Source organism: Suillus plorans (assembly GCF_016647745.1).
Source record: "Suillus plorans strain S12 chromosome Unknown HD556scaffold_41, whole genome shotgun sequence".
Classification (NCBI taxonomy): domain Eukaryota; kingdom Fungi; phylum Basidiomycota; class Agaricomycetes; order Boletales; family Suillaceae; genus Suillus; species Suillus plorans.
In genome coordinates, this window is record NW_024537425.1 from 104,138 (window position 1) to 117,912 (window position 13,775).

Genomic DNA, 13,775 nt, shown 5'->3' on the forward strand with positions numbered 1-13,775 from the left:
TTCAACGATCACACTCAGTTAAAAATTATATATAACGCGCATGGCATTAACTTCAATTGTAAGACGATACATAAGATACACAAAAGTAACCTCCTCCCACCCCAACACGCTCACCACATAAACCCAACAAGTCAAGTTCCATCAACAAACTGTTACATTGCTGGAAGACCGGAATCAGCTACCCCCAAAATAAAACCATCCTGATTCCGATCCTCTCCCTCTGGCTTAAAGAAACTACAATCGCAAGACGCCAAGAATAAGACTCTATACCGTGTTCTGTTCATGGTTCTCTTGACGCGAGGCTTGAAGACTGTTGTGACTGTGGTGAGAGAAGAAACAGGCCTGAGGAAAGGCTGGGGAACGGAGTAGTCGCTGCGATATATAAGTTATCGTTTTCTCTCCTCCTTCTATGGTATACCATCCAGGTGAGATCGAGCGGGCAAGATGAAGTTGATGACATGTGAATGGGACGGAAAAGACGGACAGGTGATGCAGGGAGCGATGCAGGAGGATAAGAGCGGTAAGGAAGATGTTGGAAGCAGAAAGGGGGATGCGCCAGTGTGCATGAGGCAAACTATATTGCACCCTTGATCCCAACCTTGCGGTATTTCTCCTCGTAAATCTGTGCCAACTGTGGTGCAGCAGATTTACACTCAACCGTCTTGTCCCGATCGAGGGCGTTCGGGTTGACGAAAAAGGCAGAACCGTGCGTTCCTAAGAACTTGAGTGTGTCTGACACTGATTCAAATCCGAGCTCATTCTGGATGAAGTACACTGTTATTGTGCGGTATCTGATGGAGACGAATAAGATACGGTTATAATCGTATGGAGATGATAGATACTCACGCTTTTGTCATAGTCATCAACGCCCTGGTCCTCTCCCGATCAATGAAATAATCCATAATATACGCCCCCATGTTTGGTGCATTGAAATACATCTCAAACAAAGCATGGTAGTTGCCCATGGAGATAGCGCGCTGGACCTGAAGTGCGTGCTGCACTGCGGGATCCCTTTTCTGTCGTGGTGTTAGCGTACCTACGTAGAGATTAAGCTCTACGCAGTAAAGCGGGAATGCAAGTATGAGTCATATCCTGAACTGACGAGAAGGGAAGAAGGGGCACACCGCTTTTATTCCGTCCATGCAGGAGCATGAGAATACGATAGGCGGTAAATTCTTCGTGTTTGCCTGGTATGCCGAGGTCGTATAAATTCTTAAGTGTTGCCTGACATTGGTTATATTCTACCATGTCCGACTGCAGCAGCAGATCAGCTGTAAGCCGTATAAAAGATCCAGCACCTACGCTTTCGAGTGCCATGCGTGCATGGATCTCGTATACCTGTACTGTAAACTCATTTTTTATTCGTTGCACCTACCAAGAGGGGCACGTGTCAACATGAAATATACAAGCGATGGATAACGCACGGTGAGATCTTGCCGCAGGCTCTTGAACTGATTACATATCCAATTATATGACACCTTGTCCTTCCAGCGCTTCTTGAGTTCGACGAGTGTCTGTTGGAGAACTGAGTATGGGCGGATCGTTTCTGGTTTTGGTTCCTGTGCGAAAAGTCAGAAGAAAAAAACGATTGTATCGAATGATTAAATCTCATACTGAGGTAAGACGCAGATAGTCCTTAAATAACTCCTGATTCGTCCCAACGATTGTATACTTATCCCAGTCAAGCACGTTCTAAGCAATAAGATAAGCATTCACATTGGGTGCGGGAATGGACATAGACGGACGGGATCCGCCTCAGGGTCGTCAGGATTAGTACCAAAGGCACTCGGCGAGTCAGAACGCGATATCCGGTTGAAGAGGTGAGCATTCTGATTATTAGCCTGGAGAGAGGCCTGACCACGCATACTCTTCTGTCGCTCTATATCATGTTCTCGCTGAAAACGTTCGGCTCGGCGATTAAGAGCCGCCTGATCCCCGAAGTCGAGGTTGGCATCATTGCGCTTCTGCGCCGCAGCTTTCTTTGCTTTCTTGCTCATCGGTGGAGTGTCATTCCTTTAAAGCATCAATGGGTCATGGTAACATTGGAAGCGCATGACACTGACATTTTGCGCTTGAGGGTATTGAGCACCGGGGGAGCTTTGGGCATCAGACTGGATGTCGCAAGTCACTGAAATCTGTAACTCAGCTTGCGACGAACTCAGACCGCACCTTTTTAATTGTACACCAGCCCAGTCGGTTGTCCATAGAGTCTTTTCAGCGAAAGCGTTAGCAATTGACTCTCTCAGCTCAGCCTGAGCCTCTGCCCTATTAGCATCTGTCATTTGCCCCAGACATCGTGCCACCCATTCTCTAAACCACCGACTTCAGCTTCGCTAGCTTAAAGTGAAGGTATGGGCGCTTACTTCAGTGGTGGAGGCCATGACTCAGACGACATGGTGATTTAGTGATAGACTTTTAGTGTGCGTTATGCTGTAATATTGGGATGAGGACAATTGTCGGTATAGAAATTGGTGAAGGGAAATCAAAGCTTGAGCAAGGTTGCAAGAAGAAAGGACAACGTTCCTAAACGAAGCACCAGCATGTCCCATCCCGAGTTTCCCACGTTCGTCGGTGGTACAGCGTCTTTCTCATATGCCTTGAGGCTTTCGCTCCCAAAGACCTCAGTAAGGCAACCAAATTCACACATGAAAAAACTCTCGCGGTTGAAAAGCAGTCTCATTAGAAGGATGCAACATAAATTGCAGCATCTGATGGCCGTAAGAGTCTATGGGATACTCGATCCGCCCTATGTACGCAAGTTCTCTAATGGTTCAAATCCTTGGGCGGGTTGTAGACTACGAACTCGATCAAGATCTGCTAACAGTATCAATGAGGTTTAGAACTTACAAATTTTCCTGTTCTTGATTACGGTCCACTTGAACCGCTTCACCCCGATGGAAACAGCGAATAGTGCAGAGAAGAGGATAACAGCTTTGATACCCATCTTCTTCCGCTCGTCATGCTCGGGCTCGGCTGCCCAGTTTAAGAAGGTGACAACATCTTTGGCCATCTGAGAGGTTGTGGCAGGGGTGCCTATAACAATCTTCAATACATGGCCAGCCTAGCTTACGGAAGAGGAACATACCATCTTCGTACTCAATGAGATTGTCCCAGAGGACACGCGCCATAGAGATGGCACCACCAGGGAAGTAAGGGTTGTAGTTCATTCCTTCACGAATTTCAACACCAGCAGGGGGGTCGATATAACCCGTCAGTAGGGAAAACACGTAGTCCTGGTTGACGAAGCGACATATGAGCGAATTTCCTCATTATAAGAACGATTCAAACCACTTACCGCACCACCATGACGAGCCTTGATGATTAGGCTTAAGTCGGGAGGAAGGGCACCACTGTTACCAGCCCGAGCAGCCTCCTCATTGGGGTATGGAGAAGGAAGGTAGTCGGAAAGCTTTCCGGGACGCTGGAACATCTCGCCTTTATCGTCTGGGCCATCCGTGTACTCTACATCCTCGGCGAGTAAACGCGCTTCGTCGGCAGTATGGGACACCCCAACAAGGTTGCGCCAGGCAATACGGTCGAGCGAGTGGCATGCAGCACAAACCTCCTGATAAACCTGGAAACCGCGACGGATGCTAGGGTACAAGTGTCATATAAGATATTTCACGGTAGTTAACGCGGACATACCTAGAGTGGTCAAAGCTGTCGAACAAGCCCTTGTGAGACCAAGGATACGCAGCGGGATGGAGACCGTCGTCGGCCAGCGAATTTGCATGCACCTCGCCAACAAAGGGGAGGGAGCCGTATAGATGGGTATACCATGCTATCGAGCCAGCAGAGAAAAGGGCAGCGGAGATGAGTGACGCGCGAGATGTGAACAGTGACTGCATTTAAAAATGAGTGAATTCTTTGAGAAACATTCCAAGACACATAGAGAACCAACCTCAAGTTTAGCTGAGGACGCTGAACTGGATGAAGTAAATCGGACCTGCTGTCGGAGGTTGAGCAGACAAACTTCGGGTTAGTTATTGAGAAGTAGAACTGACCGACGTAGCACGCGTTTTGAGGGCGCTGAAGGCAGAGCGAGATGCGCCTATTGCAGACTGACTCTTGAGCGCGGCCACGGGAAGCCTCGACAACATTTTGGTTTCAAGTCCTCAAGATTTTCGAGGAGCGGAAAGGCTTGAAGTGGTGACTGTCAGTGTCACGCATCACACATATCAGTCACGGAACGAACCGGAGGCCTAGTCGGCAGTACCGTAGTTTCCGATCGTCCAATACAATCACCTGGATTTCACAGCCTTTTGCGTCTTTCAGACTTTCTCCAAACATGCAAAAAGTGGAAAGGGTATGATATCTCTGACGAATAATTTTACAAAAAAAAATGACAATGTCTCAGGCCTCACAAAGTCATTCAGAAACGACACTATCACGAAGTACGGTATCGTAGTCCAACGAATAGAAATCAGGATGGTTCATGACTAAGGAGAGAAAGTAAAGGTTCGTGTCCATTGTAGCATAAAGGCATCCGGCCGACATATACGGCGTGATCATGAGCGGGTTCTCATCAACTAGGCAATATTGCGCCGTGCCAGCGGACAGTAGCCCTGCTACGCAATCTCCAAGTCTTACAATAGACAGTCGCAAAGTGCCTCTGTTGGTGTAAATTTTAGTATGCCGGTGATTTGTCAAGGGTTCGGAAAACACCTACCCTCAGCACAGCAGCAAAGACATGCACCAGCGAGACAAGCCAGGCAGCCAGCGCCTCCACCAGCACCACTGGACTGAGCAGGTTGTTGTCTACGAAAATTTTCAGCCTCGTGTTAGCGCGCAGTTCAGACGTGCAGGATTATGTACTGACACATAGACTGTCTGCGGTGGCGGTTGAGGTTGGTAACCAGGTCCGCCGCCATAAGATTGACCGTAAGGCTGGCCTCCGTACGATTGTTGGGGTTGTTGGGGATAGTAACCCCCCTGTCCTGGTGGTGGACCTGGAGTCCTTCAGGTTTCAGATATCAAAACACCGAAAGATGTGTAACCAACCTTGGGGTGGGTAGTATTGTTGTTGCTGACCGCTGTAGTAATCCTTGTTGGCCATTGTTCAATAGAGGAAACCGTTAATTAACGTTGACAATGAGAAGGAGAGGGTACTAGTAGAACTAAACCCGCTGTCGCTTTGCACAAAACTTATCTCGTGCGCATTTCTCACGCTGCACGAGGCATGGTTGACTCCCAGCAGTGATTCAAATGGCCTGGGCAGTGCAACACTGTAACCGCAGCAAAGTCATAGGTCCGACCGCAGTCGCATTCGAGCCAAAATATCTTGTGAACTACCAATTCCATGCTAAGTACTACTGGGGAACCACCCTGTCTCAGAGCAGGCAAACATGGCGCTTGGTGTGTCACATCAATCATTAGATTCATTACCACTGGCCGTCTAACCATCGCTCATGGACCGGAGATGAATCCCTGCAGGCGTACTAGTAAAATATTTGCGTGATCTCTCTCGTCGTCGGCCGCAGTTATGCTTTAGGCGAAATCTTGTGATCACTTAGCGGCATTAGATCGACGATGACACTCAGAGGCGCTCGACCTGTCAACGTTGCGGGTTAATTGTCATGCAGACGCCCTTCGCTCACTTTACACTCGTTATTACCTCACCAAGACACTGAACGATGCAGCATGCAAACTCTAATTGAATAATCTAACTTATCTCCTCAACGTGTGTTTGCAATTATAGCCAGATGATATATGCAGTCAGCAGGTCGAGAGCATCATGCAGCGACAAGAAATAGCAGAAACAGGTGTCAGTGTAAAAAGGTCGAATGAGTGCACCAACTATGATATACAGCAGAAAGCGAAAACGAAAAAAAATTGCGAAGGTTATGCGAAAGTGACCGGCATGCGTCGGAAAGTCCGAACGCAAATTCTAGGGTCTAAGGACCATTTGGCGTGAAGGTATGAATTCGTGCACCCTGTCTCAAAAAGCTTTGCGTTAAGCGTGTAATGGCTGTTTTGGAAAGAGTCGCCACATCAGCAAGAAAGATCAACAACAAAGCCAGATCCTTACGCGGTGCGACGTAATTTTCATGGGCACAGACATCAAATGACCGTGTGCGAGCCTGTGCAAGCACAGTCCCCTGAGATGCAATACTCATAGTACCAGAAGCATTAGTCCTGCGAATATGAGAAATGAATTGCATAAATTCAGTCATGGTCACCCGCCTCGTTCCTGCTCCACGTACTCTGATATCCGTAATAGAGAAATCCCGAGCTGGAAGCGGCCGCGCCAACGTATACTCGCGTCGGGGAACAGAAAATATAATCCAAGACGGCCCTGAAGGTCGCGCAATTTCTGAGGTGACGACACTAGGTTTCCGTAAAGCAAACGCCGCGGAGGTGCCTCTCCGTTTGGTGAGGTGCCCATATCCAACGGTGACCCATCATCCGTGAATAGTGACAAGTGGGCGATCAAGAATGGCAGCTCCATCTCACTATCGGAAAAAATTATATTCGTGTACGCTAACCCTTGTGAGGTGCTGACGGAACTTACGGAATGATGGAATTTCCAAAGCGATCGCGTACAGTGAGCTGCACGATTACTGGCGGAGCTAGTGGCAAACGGGAGAGGCTAGCAGAACCAAATTCCGCGGTTCTTTGGGGGTGTTGCACGACATCAAGGTGGTATGACCTAGCTTACCAATTCATCAACGCGAGAAAGATCAATATACTACAAATAACTCGCCTCGTTTGACCATCGTTTAGGAAGGAGGAGTGTTGGACCCGAGATTGACTCGAAATATATTGATTAGACATGGATGGACTAGTGCGATCAACGGAAGAAGCCTGGCTCCAAGCAGTGCCCTGCTGGCTAGATGACTCCGACTGAGATGGCATACTCCAGGACGACGGCGGTGACTGTGTGTTCGAATGGTCGCTGGCAGCTACGGACCTCGGTGAACCCTGAGGGCTTTCCCAGGGCAATTCGTGAAAGAGCTTCTTGTAGCTGCTGGGCATCAAGCGTAATTTGCTCAGCAAGCCGGAGCCCTAGAACAGATGGACCACGTACGATGATATACACTTTATGGGTGTGATAGGCGTTACCGGACGTATTTGACGTGTACGCTGAGACATTTGTGATGGTGGAAAGTGAGCTAGGCTCCGATGCGTGCGTGAGGATAGACAGCGAGCAAGCACTCACTGCAACATCTCCTTCGACACTGGAGCGCGTGCGCGACGCATGGTCAACATCGTGAGCGTGATAATTCAACGACTTGTAGGGAGAGCTCAAACCATTCTTGGCTGACACCTTTTCCCATGAGTATTGCCTAGACCAGTAGGAGTCAATAGAGCGAGTATGCATATGTCACGAGATATTTGCCTGGGAGACAAGGCGCACGCTGAGCCTACAGGAGGATTGATCAATACTCTAGAGCATAGGAGCTTGGAATTTATCCATTTCGTTTGTAGGTGATCATATCATATAATACCTATTTCCAGGGAGCGGAGCTCGGGGTCAGAGGAAGACTGAAAGGTATCAGAATTCTGAATCTCAGTACCCAAAAAGTTTGACACTGACAGATCTGAAGGCGACCGATATAGGGTTCCAAATCTGTTCGGAGCAGTATTTGGGAAGCTGAAGGCACGTCTTCTTTGGATCTCCCGCAGTAGTGATCAAAACAGGCCTGAACGACCGGCCGAGGTTCTGTAAATCCCATTGGGACGCTTACATGTCAGAATAAAATCTCACATAGGTAAGCAAATATTAGGACGGTATATGTTACAGCAGTCTATCATACGCTCTTCTTCACGTAGCTCCAAATCCCTGCCACTCCCGATATCACTGATGCTGCTGCAAGAGCGGGTTTTACCCCGGCTAACGGAGAAAAGTTTTTTTATTAGAGAACGTAAACAGAGAGGCTGGGGGAAAAGCATTTGTACCTGTTGACTTGTAGAGGGCGCCTGTTAATGCACCGGCAGCCATACTGCCGGCTGTGTCATGTTTTCCGCGAAAAGAGTCAATGGTGGAGTTGATTCCGTTATAGACAAGGGCTATGAGTAATGAAAAATCAGTGACATACCCCAACAGGAAAGGTGAACTCACCAAGTACACCAGCTGAGTTACCTATGAACGTTCCTCTTCGCGTGACAGAATTAAGAACGCTGTTGATCCGGAGGCGGGTATTTGATACGGCTAGAGGTCTTCGAGCGCCTTCACTCACACCCCAAAAGCCACCCAAAGCCAGACCTTAAGGAAAGATAAATGAGCATGTGACAACAGAAAACAATAAGAATGGCCGAAGTTGGAGATGACAGCAATACGATAAGGTGAGAGAAGATAGAATAAGAGAGGGCACGAGCCGTAGACGTACAAACTCGTGCAAAACTCATGTTAAGGAGCCGAAAGAAAGAAGACCTACCACTGAGATACATTGTGCCAGTTCCGTAGCATAAATCATCACTCCAACCTCGAGAAGGAATGGCTGTGCCAGCCCCTGGCAACTCGCTCGTCTTATCGTCATCTAGTACAAGATAGTCTAATTGATCCCCAAGTTGAGCCAGAGGATGTAATTTGGCCGGGTCGTATGCACCCAGGAGCAAGTCGTTAGCCGTTACAGCATTCTCCACGGACACTGCTGGTCCATCACGCGAGAAAGTGGCCGACCGCAAAAAAGACGTTGGGTCCTGCGAGCCGGAGGCCGAGTTTTGAGGGTCACTTGAAGACATGCTTAAGAACAACCAGCTTTGGTGGCGAGTGAGAGCAACGAGCGGATAGCCGACGAAATTTTGGAACGGCGCGAGGGTGCGTGAGAATAGATTACCTAAAGGACCACCTACTTGGGTCGTCTCCAAACGTACTTACCGCTTTAAACCTGAACAATTAGAAAAATGTCCTTTGCGACCGCGAGCACACGCGCCCTCTCAAGGCCTGCTAGCTTCTCTTTGAGGACAAATGCGTCCTTCAAATCGAGCCGAGCTCCCCGTTCAAGGCTTTTAGTACACACGGCAGGCCACGAAGCACCTGTCATTGCCACAGCGCGTCCCGGCTATGCGTTCCGTCGCAATTGTGCGGGTGAATCATGGAACAATGTATTCAAAAGTCAGCACCGCATTTTCTACTTTCATTTGGCGCTAAACCGGTATTTTTAAGGATGGGCAACTTCCACTACACTGCATTCGACGGCATCGGATCCTGCAGAGATGGAAGCCATGCAATGTCTAGAACAGGGGACCCAGAAGCTAGAGGAGGGTGACATTCAAGGCGCCAAAGAACTTTACAATCGTAGTGTCGAAATCAAGCGTAACGCTAGCTCTCTGTTCAACTTGGGCGTCACGCATTATCACCTCAGTTTGTCCCACTTATCCAAAGATTTCAGGGTGCTGAGTAATTAATTCTTAGAGGAGTTTGACAACGCCATTGCGGCTTGGAAGGAGTCAATAGCACTGCAACCCGCTAGTGCCGATGCTCACACAAGTGCGTGCCTCATCTTAAGAGTTGTCTAAATCTGGATGACGACATTAGTATCCGAAAGACCTCGCAAGCGCATACATAATATCTCCTGTTGCACGTCCTGACCTCGCTTTGCATCATCTCCAGCACGTAAACTGCTTAGAGCTTCCTTATCGGTTCACTGACTATTGTGTTCCAGTATTGCGGCTTCCCTCTCACCGGAAGACCCTGAGATCGCCTTCAATCTCGCCGCAGTTTTGGAAGCCAGTGAGTAAATTATGACATGGCTTATTGTTCCTAAAATTAACTTTCGCTCCTTGTGAAGCTGGGCAACTCGAAGAGGCTCTGAAGCAGTATAAACGTGCCAAAGAATACGGCGTCGAGCGTGCCGCAATGCATATTCGGAACGTTAGTAATTCAAATCTCGATCGTGATCTCAAATCTCATATATCACTACTTCAACTACAGGTGAGCGCAAAGATTCTAGGCAAGACCATAAAAATCGCGGAAAACACGGATAGCACGGACAGCTCAGCAAGAAAATCAGATTCGTAATGCCGATTCCCGCGCGGGTTTTGTCGGCATCAGAAAGCGTGGTTTCCGGTCATTTGAAAATTTAACGCTGGGCTATGTGCGAAGTACTTGTCTTGTCATTTAGTCTTGCTCCAGAATAGGACTTGGGAAGTCTACTAGACGGAAAGCGGTGGCCCCTGCCACCGCGATGAGCCCCGTACCCGCGACCTTGTATCTGATTGGGGGCTGAAAGGTTTCCCCGTTTGAAATTTGTAGAAGATGCTTGGAGCCGTTGTAATATCAAACCAATGTCTTCCCCCGTATACTCGGTACGAGGGTGGTCCGAAGGCTTTAAGTAAAGAATGTGATCATGCCCTTCGTTCGGTTGAGGAAACTGGAGGTCTGATGCAAACCTAGCCAGAATAGATTGACCTTGTTGGGGGTCCTTAATGGTTGGATGTGAACTTCCTGTTAAGCAATACGTCATCATCAATCTCTGCGATAAATAATTCACAAACAAGTTCACGTACGTTCCTGAAGGCGAGCAGAGCAAACCTAGATATATAGATGCAGTGTATGATAAAGCTACGATTAGCTTTGATTCCTTCTCGTGAACCTCAACGAACCTGATAGGGGGTATCGAAAACAATAACGCTGATCGAAGTACCAGGAAACTGGCGAGCGATATTGATCCAGTGTGATCGCTGTCTGTAGGTAGTGACAGCCGTAATATCAGCTTCTTCAATTTGCATACAACGTGATAGAAAAAGGCTTACATTGCATCAAAGTTGCACCTGTCAATACAAGGCGATAAGCCTTCGCGGAGCGCGCGGTGAGCTAAACTCTCGACGCGCTGCCTCGTCCCAAGCTCATCTTGATTACATCTACGAAATTGCGGAAAGTGATGTTCGAGTGCCTGAGCAAACGTGGACTGCAAGAATTGCGTCGGCCATCTTTCCGGACTACCATCCCAAAATCAAATGCAATTACCTTTCCTGATGCCACCAGTCCAACAAGGATAAGCATGGTCTGTGTGCCAGCAAACGGTGCTAGAACTTGCAAGGTCTCATCTTGGTCCATCTTGTCTGAAGACTCTGTCACAGGTGTATAAAGGGTTTAAATTTCCACCAAGTTGGATGCAATTCAACTTGGAGCTGTGATTCAAAATTAACTCACACGGAGGCCGCTACCGGACCCGCTACAACCTAACTCAAAGATAATTTTGTAAAGTGAAATTCACGGTTCAAATCCTCGCCACCCTACACTCCTTGACCAACAATTCCTGGAGGTCCAAACAAAAATCTAACAGTCCCTTGGTTTCTCCCTAGCATGGCGATATCATTTCCATTATATAACTCGCTTGGATCAGCACTCCCGAGAGGTTGCTGTGGCCGCAGCGGGTGTTCATTTTGCCGCATCATAATCTTAAGACGAATGAGCTGATCCGCTTTGTATGGAATTGGCGGAGGTTGCGGGGTGCCAACGGGTGACAAATGCTGATTTCGTGGTGACGGGTGTGGGGAAGGGGATGCCGGAGTGCGTGGAGACGTATTGGCCGACGGATTTTGCGCGGCTTGTATAAGTAGGTCGATAAGTACATGCGCGATTTCTGTGGGAGGCGATAATCAGTTGGGGAACGTAAGTGGAGAAGTTCCCAACCTTCCAAGTCCTCGGCTTCAGCCATGTACGTCCGCTCCCAATCGCCTTTTTCTTTTAGAATGGTTGCCACCCGCGAGTCCAATTGTGCCTCTACAAGGGGAGATGGCGGCGGTTCGAGGGTCGTCAGCAAGGATGCAGTATAGAGACATCCTAATGCGACAGTGTTCGGTGGATACATGATTGGTACCAATGTCCTGTGACTGTAATTTCGCTCAGATATGAATATAAGGTGAACTACAATAAAGAATGTGACACGCCTGTCGATAGTGAGCCGCCATGCACATTTAATCAACTTCTTCGATGCTAAATATGCAGAAGGTTGAGTGTCAAAGTGTAGAAAGCATTGAATGGAATAGACACACCTTTCAACTTCCTCCCAATTTTGATCACATACGAAAACGGCATTTTGCTGGTAAAATTGAAACATATTGTCTCTAAAATCAGTCGCTCCACAGCCAGCAGTCTCTGGCGGTCGTTCTCAGCCGTCTAAATACACCACGTCAGTAGAAGAGCAGTTGAAATCCATAGATCATCACTCACCGGGGGATCCATATCGACTTCTCCGCCAACAGACTTCGACTTGGCTGCAAGCTCTGGGAATCGCACAGCATATGAGACCATGAGAATCTCCCGAGGCTTTTTGAGCGTGTCGTGCATCTTGGTGGAGACGTACAATGCTGCCAGAGTGACATCGTGATAGTTGAAGTCCTTTCGAGGGAAGAACAGGTGAAAGCGGTGGTACAGATTCTGGGCAGTAGCTAAAGTCTTCCTAGGACTGTCCTTTTGCCGTCAACATCAGCATATATTTCTCTGTAGGCAGAAACGCACAAGCCAATCTTCGAGCCCACGGCTTCTATAAATCCACACGCTTGTTGCCTTGCTTTCTCCTCTTGCGTGGCAGACAGCTTTCCGCGTTGTTTCTCGGATAGGTGTTGTACTTCAGCTGACGTGAAATAGGGATGATGATATTTTGAGAATGAAGCTGGCAGTTGTGATGGCGATGGAACTCTGGAATGTCCTGAATCCATAGTACTACTCGAGATATAGACGATTATGATAGGGATGCTCAAAGTGTCGTCGTCGTTTGGGAGCCAATGTGGCACACGCTAGGTGGGCGTCACTAAAGGGCGTAGCGCGGTCGTGACGCGCATGTGACGCGGCACTAACGAGCCTTGACGCGGCCACTGACGCGCCATTCCTATATGTTCCACATTCTACTTCCAGATCAAGTTGGATGAGTTTACGACCATTCCTTTGTTATGTTATTTGCCGTAGGGACATGTGCAACTAGGTACATAAGCCAATGCCTATTTTCTTTTCCTCCCTCTCCGGACCCTTCGAGCCTGTGGAACACATCGACGTTTAACGGGCGGACATTTTTCAGCCGGCAGCGAAGGAACTACAGCTTCGGATAACTCGTCTGCAGACTCCAAAGATGCAGCATCAGAGTTATCACTGAATAAGGCGTGCTGTCAATCACATAAGTTAGATATCTATCGAACGGAGCAGGTAATGTCTTCCTTACTTCAAGTTCACTCTCGCTATAACCTCTTCCAGGAACCCATTCATCAGGAATGTCGAGATACACATTCCATCGCCTGTGATGTTGGCCAGCATCCAAACCCCACTGCTGGTTGCCTGCAGGTCCTGCTTCTTCGGAATCCTCGAACATCCTTGCTTCTAGTGCGGTCAGACACTCGAGGTCGACGTCAGCCACGGAGCTGTTGGTGGGATAGCTTATCATGAGATCAGCCATCTTCAACAGCATGTTATCGTTAAAATATACCTAAGTGATACGGACAGTGTGACAGTTGAGGTAGTGAGGATGGACGAGGTCTGACGCGGTATGTGCTATGGTTGACGCGGCACTGATAGTAAGCCTGGACGCCGCAGAGTGTGGATGTTGATATTAGTACAGAGACTGCGAAGATGTTTGGGAGAACCTGTCGTGGTGTGAGTGGTGCTTGACCCAGCCTAAACGAGGCTTCTGACATGCCATGGTTGGGGCTTGACGTGGTGGTGCAGACTCGGAGTATAGAGAGTGGATCGGACTTGACAGGGTGAGGTCGAGGCTTGACGCAGTGAGACAACACTTGAAGCTTAATACTGCGTGACTCTCGTATTGATAATATCACTCTCACTTAGCATTAAGAGATGCACATGAGCCATATGCTACCTGGTTCAAAGACTCGGA

General features: G+C 48.3%; 9 protein-coding genes across 9 annotated transcripts; 1 reads left to right on the forward strand and 8 right to left on the reverse strand.

Annotated features, from left to right (window-relative positions):
• Positions 1–574: 574 nt before the first annotated feature.
• Positions 575–2,574, reverse strand: HD556DRAFT_1485276 (SAC3/GANP/Nin1/mts3/eIF-3 p25 family-domain-containing protein; the record flags this gene model as incomplete). The annotated part of the gene is made up of 10 exons (XM_041308701.1): positions 2,364–2,574; positions 2,143–2,310; positions 2,064–2,111; positions 1,746–2,013; positions 1,615–1,692; positions 1,425–1,559; positions 1,303–1,371; positions 1,125–1,254; positions 847–1,054; positions 575–791 (listed from the first exon to the last, which is right to left on the reverse strand). Exons 1-10 carry the CDS (start codon positions 2,393–2,395, stop codon positions 575–577), a joined length of 1,353 nt encoding a protein of 450 aa, XP_041158446.1. The 5' UTR covers positions 2,396–2,574.
• Positions 2,575–2,657: 83 nt separating this feature from the next.
• On the reverse strand, positions 2,658–4,160 carry HD556DRAFT_1384030 (cytochrome c1, component of the mitochondrial respiratory chain). Its single transcript, XM_041303327.1, has 7 exons — positions 4,005–4,160; positions 3,902–3,949; positions 3,646–3,842; positions 3,296–3,593; positions 3,086–3,233; positions 2,848–3,033; positions 2,658–2,795 (listed from the first exon to the last, which is right to left on the reverse strand). The coding sequence occupies exons 1-7, from the start codon at positions 4,098–4,100 to the stop codon at positions 2,764–2,766; spliced, it is 1,005 nt and encodes a 334-aa protein (XP_041158447.1). The 5' UTR covers positions 4,101–4,160; the 3' UTR covers positions 2,658–2,763.
• Positions 4,161–4,586: 426 nt separating this feature from the next.
• HD556DRAFT_1445039 (uncharacterized protein) lies at positions 4,587–5,056 on the reverse strand (the record flags this gene model as incomplete). Its single annotated transcript, XM_041306872.1, has 4 exons — positions 4,587–4,612; positions 4,670–4,758; positions 4,820–4,949; positions 5,002–5,056. The coding sequence occupies 4 exons, from the start codon at positions 5,054–5,056 to the stop codon at positions 4,587–4,589; spliced, it is 300 nt and encodes a 99-aa protein (XP_041158448.1).
• Positions 5,057–5,577: 521 nt separating this feature from the next.
• Positions 5,578–6,964, reverse strand: HD556DRAFT_1384041 (velvet factor-domain-containing protein). The gene is made up of 5 exons (XM_041303328.1): positions 6,704–6,964; positions 6,512–6,649; positions 6,204–6,452; positions 6,029–6,135; positions 5,578–5,968 (listed from the first exon to the last, which is right to left on the reverse strand). Exons 1-5 carry the CDS (start codon positions 6,853–6,855, stop codon positions 5,895–5,897), a joined length of 720 nt encoding a protein of 239 aa, XP_041158449.1. The 5' UTR covers positions 6,856–6,964; the 3' UTR covers positions 5,578–5,894.
• Positions 6,965–7,540: 576 nt separating this feature from the next.
• On the reverse strand, positions 7,541–8,685 carry HD556DRAFT_1485292 (Tim17/Tim22/Tim23/Pmp24 family-domain-containing protein; the record flags this gene model as incomplete). Its single annotated transcript, XM_041308702.1, has 4 exons — positions 7,541–7,834; positions 7,900–8,010; positions 8,063–8,206; positions 8,379–8,685. The coding sequence occupies 4 exons, from the start codon at positions 8,683–8,685 to the stop codon at positions 7,752–7,754; spliced, it is 645 nt and encodes a 214-aa protein (XP_041158450.1). The 3' UTR covers positions 7,541–7,751.
• A 118-nt stretch (positions 8,686–8,803) lies between these two features.
• HD556DRAFT_634025 (uncharacterized protein) lies at positions 8,804–9,995 on the forward strand. The gene is made up of 6 exons (XM_041311146.1): positions 8,804–9,307; positions 9,359–9,433; positions 9,492–9,555; positions 9,609–9,676; positions 9,735–9,817; positions 9,878–9,995. The coding sequence occupies exons 1-6, from the start codon at positions 9,160–9,162 to the stop codon at positions 9,962–9,964; spliced, it is 525 nt and encodes a 174-aa protein (XP_041158451.1). The 5' UTR covers positions 8,804–9,159; the 3' UTR covers positions 9,965–9,995.
• Positions 9,996–10,025: 30 nt separating this feature from the next.
• Positions 10,026–11,002, reverse strand: HD556DRAFT_1445042 (uncharacterized protein; the record flags this gene model as incomplete). The annotated part of the gene is made up of 5 exons (XM_041306873.1): positions 10,026–10,390; positions 10,453–10,477; positions 10,549–10,630; positions 10,699–10,853; positions 10,913–11,002. 5 exons carry the CDS (start codon positions 11,000–11,002, stop codon positions 10,026–10,028), a joined length of 717 nt encoding a protein of 238 aa, XP_041158452.1.
• Positions 11,003–11,181: 179 nt separating this feature from the next.
• Positions 11,182–12,609, reverse strand: HD556DRAFT_1240431 (cyclin-like protein; the record flags this gene model as incomplete). The annotated part of the gene is made up of 5 exons (XM_041298110.1): positions 11,182–11,531; positions 11,582–11,884; positions 11,944–12,067; positions 12,122–12,356; positions 12,410–12,609. The coding sequence occupies 5 exons, from the start codon at positions 12,607–12,609 to the stop codon at positions 11,182–11,184; spliced, it is 1,212 nt and encodes a 403-aa protein (XP_041158453.1).
• A 173-nt stretch (positions 12,610–12,782) lies between these two features.
• Positions 12,783–13,399, reverse strand: HD556DRAFT_1294297 (uncharacterized protein). The gene is made up of 2 exons (XM_041299416.1): positions 13,368–13,399; positions 12,783–13,317 (listed from the first exon to the last, which is right to left on the reverse strand). The coding sequence occupies exon 2, from the start codon at positions 13,251–13,253 to the stop codon at positions 12,981–12,983; it is 273 nt and encodes a 90-aa protein (XP_041158454.1). The 5' UTR covers positions 13,254–13,317; positions 13,368–13,399; the 3' UTR covers positions 12,783–12,980.
• Positions 13,400–13,775: the final 376 nt, after the last annotated feature.